We start from the raw sequence: 9,006 nt of genomic DNA on the forward strand, positions 1-9,006 counted from the left end.
AGCCCATTGTTTACCAAAAAGAAACTCTTAGGCCCATTCATACGCAGAAAAAATGATTTCTGCAGGCAGTTGCAACTGTAGGACACTGTAGTCACTGCTCGCATATAACGGGCAACCACTGCTGTTCCGAGTCTTCCGACTCATCTACAAGATCATTTATTGGTTGAATCCAAGGGATAAAATTAGCTGAGAAAAAGATCAAGCATTGGAGTACAGATTCTACAGGTAAAGTTGTATTACCAAAAGCAGGATTTCAGGTAAAGTTTGCGTGAAATCTAAATATATATAAGAATCTCAAATGGACATGGCAGTTTAACAAAAGTTCCATATACTGCTGAGGGGTTTGACAGCTCAAAATGCTTAAAGCCAGAGTATAATTTCAATATGATACTGAGAAAAAATAAAATCATCAAGAATATCTAGTTACTATGATTCTTTCTAAACAAATCAAAGGAAATTCCAGTAAACAGCTGTTGGTCAAGTATGTGACAGAAAAACACGATTAAAGATCGGCCTTTCCTGGATATCTAGGGAAAGGAATCACGTCTCGGATATTGTCAAGGCCAGTAGCAAAAAGCACCATACGCTCAAAACCTAAACCAAACCCTGAGTGCTTCACAGTCCCATAGCGTCGCAGGTCGAGGTACCATTCATATGGTTCAAGTGGCAACCCTTGGTCCAAAATCCTACAATAATAAGAGTGAAAATCTTAGAACAGTCACTCGATAATTAGCTATATGAAATGTTGTAGCCGCAAATTTTCACCACACAAACGACAAATATTGAGATATGACGCAAATATTTTTTTCACCTATGGCTGTCTTTCTAGATGGCCGCCCTTCTAGAGAAAAGTTGAACAAGAAAAGTTGAACAATTTTGGAAAGCGTTAAACATGACTACTCAAACGGAATCGAATCAAGCCATGCAGAGTAATCTACAGTTGAAATTCTAGGTTCTAAGCTCTTGTAGGTATCTACGAAAAATGTTACATGCTAAATAAGACCACATACAGATTAACACCCACTCAACAACTGTAAATATAAAATATCTCTGGGCATGTGAGTGTTTATGCAGGCAGGGTGAGAAGAGAGGATTTTGAAGACGGTATATAATAAGATCATATATACAGATCAACGCCCACTACAACAACTGTAAAGATAAAATGTCTGCGGGCATGTGAGTGTCTGCAGGCAGGGTGAGAAGATTGTAAGTGAAAAGGTTTCACTCACAATACTTCCTTAATATGGAGAAAATGAGATGCATCCTATTCCAGTATTAGTTATATTGCGACCATAGAGTTTCGGTAACAGACCAAATTCTTTCACAAGAGCAACAAATGGCAGCTAAAATAAACGCAAAATATTGTAAAATGTGAGGCATATGAAAACTAATGATATAAGTATGACAATCAGCTCTACTGTGACGATTTCTGTAAGTTACAGAGCATAACAATTTGAAGACTTAGAAGAGAATAGGCACTCCATTTGAAGACTTAGAAGAGAATAGGCACTCCATACCTTTTCTCAATGACATCGTAACGTTCTTCCCTTTGGCTTCCACCTATAAGTTCTCCAACCTGGAGTTCGAAAATAAACAATCCTTAAACATAACAGAATTGCAACAAATGCATAGAAGTAAGAATGCTTACGACCAATTTACTATCTTTACACGTAACTACTTCAGGTAATTGCACATAAAACAAGCTGGAAACGATCTTGATTAAAGCATATTTCATCTCACCAAAGAACATACAATTTTTATACAAGCATGGAGAGCATGAAAATAAATAACTAAAGGTGGCATACCTTGGGTACTAAAACATCCATCGCTGCCACAGTTTTACCGTCATCATTGAGTCTCATGTAAAATGCTTTGATTCCTTTTGGATAGTTGTATACGATAACAGGTTTCTTAAATATTACCTCTGTCAAGTATCTGGAGAGCAAAACAAAATTTTAGCTAGCTTTCAGGATAAATAACTGAGATACAAACTTTTAACTAGCTTTCAGGTTAAATAAATGAGGTACAAATTGTGTAGGTACCTTTCATGCTCAGAAGCTAAATCAATTCCCCATTCCACTGCATTCTCAAACCTCCTATCTGTAACTTTCTCAAGAAGTGCTACAGCATCTGTGTAGGTAATTCTCTCAAACGGGGTTGACGCAACAAGTGTCAAACGATCTATTGCAGTTTTATCAAAATTCTTAACCATTAATTGCATATCATCAAGGCAGTTGTCAAGTAACCACTGAGACAGAAACTTAACATATGCCTCTGCACAATTCATATCATCCTTCAAAAAAAAATGCACGTTTGAGTGTCAGTGAACGTTCACTTCAGAGAAAATCATAAAATTTGACTTATAATTATTGGACTACCATTACCAATTAAGGAAATTATGACTTCATTACCTCCAAATCAGCAAATGCTAACTCAGGTTCCACCATCCAAAACTCTGCCAGATGCCTTGATGTGTGAGAGTGTTCAGCTCGAAAAGTGGGTCCAAAAGTGTAAACGTTACTAAGGGCACAAGCAAATGTCTCCACCTGGAGCTGCCCTGACACTGTTAAAAATGCTTGACGTGCAAAGAAGTCACTTGAATAGTCAATCTTCCCATCTTTTTGTGGCATACCAGGCTTTAGTTTAGATCTCTCCTCCAACTTTGCAAGCTTCTCCTTAGACTTTGTTAGTTCAGAAACAGAAGCCGTAATCTCAGGTTTAGTAGCTTTGGCAGCTTTCAGCGCTGCAACAGCCTCACCTTTCTCCTTGACCAACAGCTTAGCAGCTTCTATTTCATCTTCTGATGGTGGAGGGTTCTCTTTCAGCTCCTTCTCCAATTTTTCAGTGTCACTAAATAATGTTGTGACTTGAAACATTTCACCAGCACCCTCACAATCACTAGTTGTGATAATAGGTGTATGGACATAAAGGAAAGCATGCTTCTGAAAGAAAGTATGGGTTGCATATGCCAATGCATTCCTGATTCGAGCAACCGCTGATATCTGAGACACATACAAATAAGAATAATAAGTATACAACCCTGACTGAAACATTAAACTACAAGGTAATGCAGAACTATATCAAAAGCAAGAAGTAGGCAACAAAAAATCCATAAAATCTGAAACTCTGGGGTCAAACCAAACAACCGCAGCAGTCATCTTTAAGTTAAGCCAACAGATAAGCAGAGTTTTGCATTAATCATATTATTTATTCCTATATATAGCTAACAGCAACATGTAGCAACTCCTCAAGATCCATTTTTAATCGGAACTACTCAACATAGTCATTATTTCTCTATTTGTAGGATTTGTTTCTTAAGTAGCTTACTTACAACCACTATAAATAAGCTCAATTACTAAATTCATGTATCTTTTTCTAGCCTCAAGCAACAATTAGCCGTAATTTATCAAAATAATAAACAAATTCCTCTATTTAGATTAAAAACTACAACCAAACCATAGAGTCCCTCAACTTGTAACATTTACTAATCTTGCAAACTTCTTACCCTTTCTCATGTTCTATACGTAAAACAACACTTATTTCAAATTCAATAACTACAAAAGAAACTACACAGGTCAACAACCATCGAGATAAACTAACATTAAAGCATTTGAAGTCTAAGCAACCTACACACGCTTCGCAAATCGCAAGGGGATAACCATTTACAGTGCAAACCCCCCACACAAAGAAGCATTGCCCCCACACTAGTAATTTCGAAAAACCCAACAAAGCAATTTATTTCAACTAAAAACCTAATTAATGAACTACCATTGAAAAACATCAAAAATTGAAACATTCAAAGTCTAAACCCAAATTCAATTACAAGTAACAATCTCACAATCTCAAATTTCAATACCATCTACACAACCTAAACATTGAATAACCATTTGACAGTGCAATCTAGACTAGTAATTTCAAAAACCCAACAAACCAACCATCAAATAAACCCTAAAAAATCAAATCCAAATCCAAAAAACCCTTATACTCACAGTGTTAGTCCTTGGCCTGAGATGAACATGATCTCTCAAAAACTCAAGAGTAAGTTTAGTCTTGGGCAATGGATACTTAGCAGGATCCACACCACCAACCTCCAAAACTTTCTCAACCTTCAACTCAACATTCTGTTTAGTCCCTTCTGGTGGTTTCTTCAAAACCCCTTCAACGAAAACACAAGTACCAGTAGCTACAATCTGACTCAACTCATAAACAGATGAATCAACAATGACTTGTAGATTTCCTGGACAAGATCCGTCGTTCAATTCAAGAAACGCAAATGAACCTTTCCCTTGTTCTCTACCGGTTTTAACCCAACCACCAACTTTGATTTTTTCGCCGGCTAATCCAACACCACCATCTGGACGGCCGATTATGTTCTTGATTAGTACTCTTTTGGAGAATTCTGACCATACGGCTGAAGATGAAGAAGATGGGGTTTCAGCTAGGGTTGCTGCCGCCATCTCTGTGGTGGGAATTACAGTTTCTGCCATTTTTTGTGTTTAGGGTTTGGGATTTGTTTGGTCTTATATTCTCTCTTACTATGGATTCTGAAGATTCCAATTTTTTTCTTTTGATAAATTTAAAAGGTCTTGGTTGACCGATTTCAATACTGTTTCAAACATAAATTCGGGCGATTCATAACTTGTTGTTTTTTTTTAAAAAAATTTCTGGAGCTACATGACAACGAGATTATGCCGGAAGAAGGTGAGAATGGAGCAGCGGCTCAATGAGATTGGCTAAAGTAAAGGGAGCTGAGAGCCAACGGTGATTCAAGATTGTCTTCTTAACCAGTAGGTGAGAAATAAGCAAGGCCGCTAATAGGGGTACCAAATTATTTGGGGTGAATCAAAATGCATATAGGAACGGATTGGTACTCCCTATTAACAATTTTGGAAATAACTCAATGTTGGGGCAGAAGTTAAACCAGGAAAGGAATATCCAGCAGCTTTATGTCAGGTAATGTGTTGGTGAAATTTCGGAATCTTTATTTCCTAATTTTATACCAATTAATCAAGTAATTGACGAAGATATTTGGGATTTGGGACGAACTTGAACTCCTCCATCGCGTAGTTTAGTTAACAATTTCACATAGTTGAAATATAATCGTGTTTTCTGGGTATGGTTTTGATTTTTCATAATGTCCTATGATGCCGTTTGACTCGCTGACTGTCTTGGGGAGAGATTTCAGTTGTTGTTGATTTCACGGCCGTCGTGACGGGTTTTACAGACAATCCTTCTGGCCGAGATTCCGAGATGCAGAGAGATCAACTACAATATGCTATAGCTATACTCCCTTCGTCCTAAATTATTAGTCCGCTTTGACTAAGTCAAGATATTAAGAAGACCGTAGAAGTTTAGAACCATAATAAATAAAGGTAAAGAACAAATTATTTGTTACAACTAACAACGCAGAAGCAAAAAGAAACATCCAAAGTCAAACTTCGCCCCCAAGCTTAAGAGCACCCAGAGTCAGAAGAAAAGTTAAATACAACGGGAAAAATAAAACTCATGAAGAAACAATGTCAGAAGAAGTAATGGAAGGGCCTGCAATCTCGGACACGGGAGCATTCTGAACTGAGGCATCAACACCGCCGGTAGACTGTTGATCCAAAACAACTTCATCAGTAGCTTGCTGAGAAGGATCATTCTTTGCCTCGCCGCCGCCATCAGGAACAAATGTCGCACCCTGAGCTTCTCCCTCGAACGGAACTTCCTCTTCGTCATCACTAACAGGAACTTGGGGATACACCTCACGCGAAAAATTATGCTTCCACAAACCCAATCAACCGCGATCTGAGACTCCTTGTTCACGCGACGCTAAGATGATTTAGAATACTTTCTCTCAGCCTCTTCCGCAAAAGATTGATACTCCTGATCCAAAATCAGATAAAAATGCTCCAATTCCTCCTTACTTTTACTTAGCTCATCGCGCTCTTGGGAAATGTCAGCTACTAGGTGAGAAGATGCGGAGAATTATTGAGATGCAAAATCTCGTTACTTAAGATCTTTAGTTAAGTTCCCCTGAAGAGTCGCCAATTTCCTCTTCAGCGCGACCACCTCTCCGGCGAGAAAGGAATTATTAAAACAAATAAAATTCAGGCAAGAATGAGACAACAACTATAGCAGCCTTAGCGACTACCTTCATTTTGCGAAACTACTATATGAAGACCAGGCGGAATTACAGGGTGACGATTAGCATTTTGAAGTAATCAAAAATCTTCTAAAGCCTTATCTAGTTTCCGACAAGCTTCATCCTTCTCGCGCGACAGCTTCGCTAATTAGGACGCTAGATCATTTGACAAGACCTTCTGGGATTGAAGAGAATTATCCAATAAATTACGATCTCTAGAAAGTCTGTAATAAGCGCCATCAAAGGAAAGCTTCTGATTCTTCAAATCGCGCAGGTCCTCGGATAAGGTCCGATTTTCATCAAGAAGGGCGCGATTTAACATATTAGATACTTCTAAAGCCCTAGCAAGCTGACCATCTGAACGAGTGCGCCAACCAGAATTATCAATTTCAAGATCCACAATCTGAATACTTATACCCGAGGATCACCCTCCAACCAAGTAACCCGAGCTTTAAGAGCATCACACTTACCTTGAGCATCATTTGCGACAAATTCAAACTAGTAGCGCTCAGATGTACGCTTTCGGTTTAAGGCTTAACTACGAAAGGCCTAAAATTAAAAGGGATGGTACGAAAGCAAAAAATATACAGAGAATGTCAGCATAGTAAAAAGTCTCACCTCTAAGATCTTCATTCCTTGCGCGATGATTGGTGACTTCGTTCGCCTCCGAAAACAATTCAGATAACTGCTTCTTTAGATCTGCAATAACTTCCTCAGCCTTAGAAAGATTTTCCATCTCAACCAAACGACGGCGAAACTCCTACAAAGCACCAAGAATTATGATCAAAAGAAATAAAAAAAAAAAAGACAAACGAATATGAAAAGAAACTACCCTCTTAGGCAAGTGCAGTACGCTTATCGCGATCAGAAAGCAAGGGGGATTCCGATCCAGTTCGCTGAGGCGATAGACCTAGTGCGAGGGAAATTGAGTCTGACCACTGCGAAACCTCTGCAGCAGTGTTGGTTGGAGAGGTATCATCCCTAACGGTATCGGTCACAGCAAACCGCTCCTCCTTAGCGACAACAAAGCTAGAAGTAGCACAAACCATAGTAGACCCCTCCGAAACATGCTCAGGAGCGAGCGAAGAAAGTGGTTGGGGAGAAAGGCTCGTTAATATTTCACCCTATGGCGATGCGACGGGAATCAGAGTTAGAGGGCTAACAACGTGAACGAGAGCCCCACTACTCGAACCCCCCCTTTATGCCTTTTATGCGATGAAGTTTCCTTTCCAGGCAAGAGTTCCGCTTGCAGGACCCCTTTTTTATCACCTTTTTCGGATCCATGGAAGGATTAGTCGGAGGCCTCAACAAAGTAGGTCTGAAAGTGCAGGAGAAATATGGGTTACTAAATGAAAAACAAACTCAAAATACAATAACAGATACATGAAAAACCCGAGAAGAATGCATAAATACCGAGGAGATAATTCGTTAGAAGAAGGAACGGAGGATTAACTCGACATGATAATGAACCTGTAAGATTTTGCAGAAAAAGCAGAGGAGAAGAAAGAACAAAGGAGGAAGATAATAAAGGAAAATCTCTCTCCCCGGAGTATTTATAAAGAAGGAAGGAACCGGCTGTAACCGTAACTGGTCAACTTAAAATTCAGACGTGTCAATAAAGAAAAGGAAGCGTCATTACACGTGGAAATAATTACACGGAAAAACCGGAAGGATGTCGGAAGAAACAAAAGTAATACGAGGAATCAATTAAGGGATTCTCGCATCATTCCACTTACAGAAGAATAACGCGAGAAGAGGCAAAATATCGCAAAAAACTAACCCACAACCTCTCCCTCACTAAAATAATTACTGGTATAAGCGAAAAGAGAAATTAGGCGAAGGAATACAATGCGAAAAAAGGGGACGAACGCGAGAACACCCACACGATGAATATAACACGAAGAGCACAAAGCAGTAACGCGAGAGATAGCGACGTCTTCCCAAAGCCTGGCGAATAGGACAAAATAAATAAAGAACAACTAACAAAGGTTTGCACATGAACTCAGTTGTCTTTCACCAGACAGACAGGTTGGAAAAGAATTCAGTCAAGAACAAGAGTAGAAAATCACCACTAGAAAAGAGAAAAACACTAGAGTTATCTTATGATCATCGTCTTCCTTATATGTATAAATCTTTGTGACATCAATAAGAACATCATTTTTCTCCATACAAAGCTTGTGTAAAGATCATATCTAGCCTTTTTTTGAAACATCATTTTTATTTTTACAACTCTTATAAATGTTGTCAAAGGTAATCATGAAGTAAGTATATACAAAAACCACAGACCTGACAGTGTTGTGACAGTGTAGGCATGGTTGATGGTATGGACTTGCACGCATGAGGTTGAGGATCAAATTCCCGCACCCTCATTTTTTTCCAACATCCTATATTTTTGCTTCAACAACACTTATAATGGTTGTTATACATTTGAATAAAAAAAAGCACAAAAACCCAAAACTTGTGAACCGTAAGGATGGTTGATGGGTTTAACTAACACATAGTAGGTTTCAAGTTCGAATCCCCTCAACACGACTCTTGAGACCCGTTGCGATAGGATTATGAACTACGTATCCAGAAAACGGTTGTGAAGCTAACTGGTGTCACAACTGTTTTGCTTAAAGGGTTGTGGTTTGTTTTTTTGTCGCAACCCTTGGGTCTTGGGGGTTAGTACTGATGCCCTTCCACGACACTTCCTTTGAAAAAAGTAGCAAAACACAATATGTTCTACGACATTTAGCAAAGAGTTGCGGATGTATATGTTCTACGACATTTAGCAAAGAGTTGCGGATGTATATTTTTCCTGTAGTGAGCCATGAAACCCGTCTTATTGGGAAAAAAGAAGAGCGAACAATGAGTCTAAGAAACCCGACCCTAATGTT

The 9,006-nt window shown here is 38.9% G+C and overlaps 1 protein-coding gene across 1 annotated transcript; it reads right to left on the reverse strand.

Annotated features, from left to right (window-relative positions):
- Positions 1-263: 263 nt before the first annotated feature.
- LOC113318194 (asparagine--tRNA ligase, cytoplasmic 1-like) lies at positions 264-4,599 on the reverse strand. Its single transcript, XM_026566326.1, has 6 exons — positions 3,990-4,599; positions 2,412-3,002; positions 2,043-2,293; positions 1,806-1,935; positions 1,518-1,576; positions 264-686 (listed from the first exon to the last, which is right to left on the reverse strand). Exons 1-6 carry the CDS (start codon positions 4,485-4,487, stop codon positions 503-505), a joined length of 1,713 nt encoding a protein of 570 aa, XP_026422111.1. The 5' UTR covers positions 4,488-4,599; the 3' UTR covers positions 264-502.
- Positions 4,600-9,006: the final 4,407 nt, after the last annotated feature.

Source organism: Papaver somniferum, chromosome 10 (assembly GCF_003573695.1).
Source record: "Papaver somniferum cultivar HN1 chromosome 10, ASM357369v1, whole genome shotgun sequence".
NCBI classification, from domain to species: domain Eukaryota; kingdom Viridiplantae; phylum Streptophyta; class Magnoliopsida; order Ranunculales; family Papaveraceae; genus Papaver; species Papaver somniferum.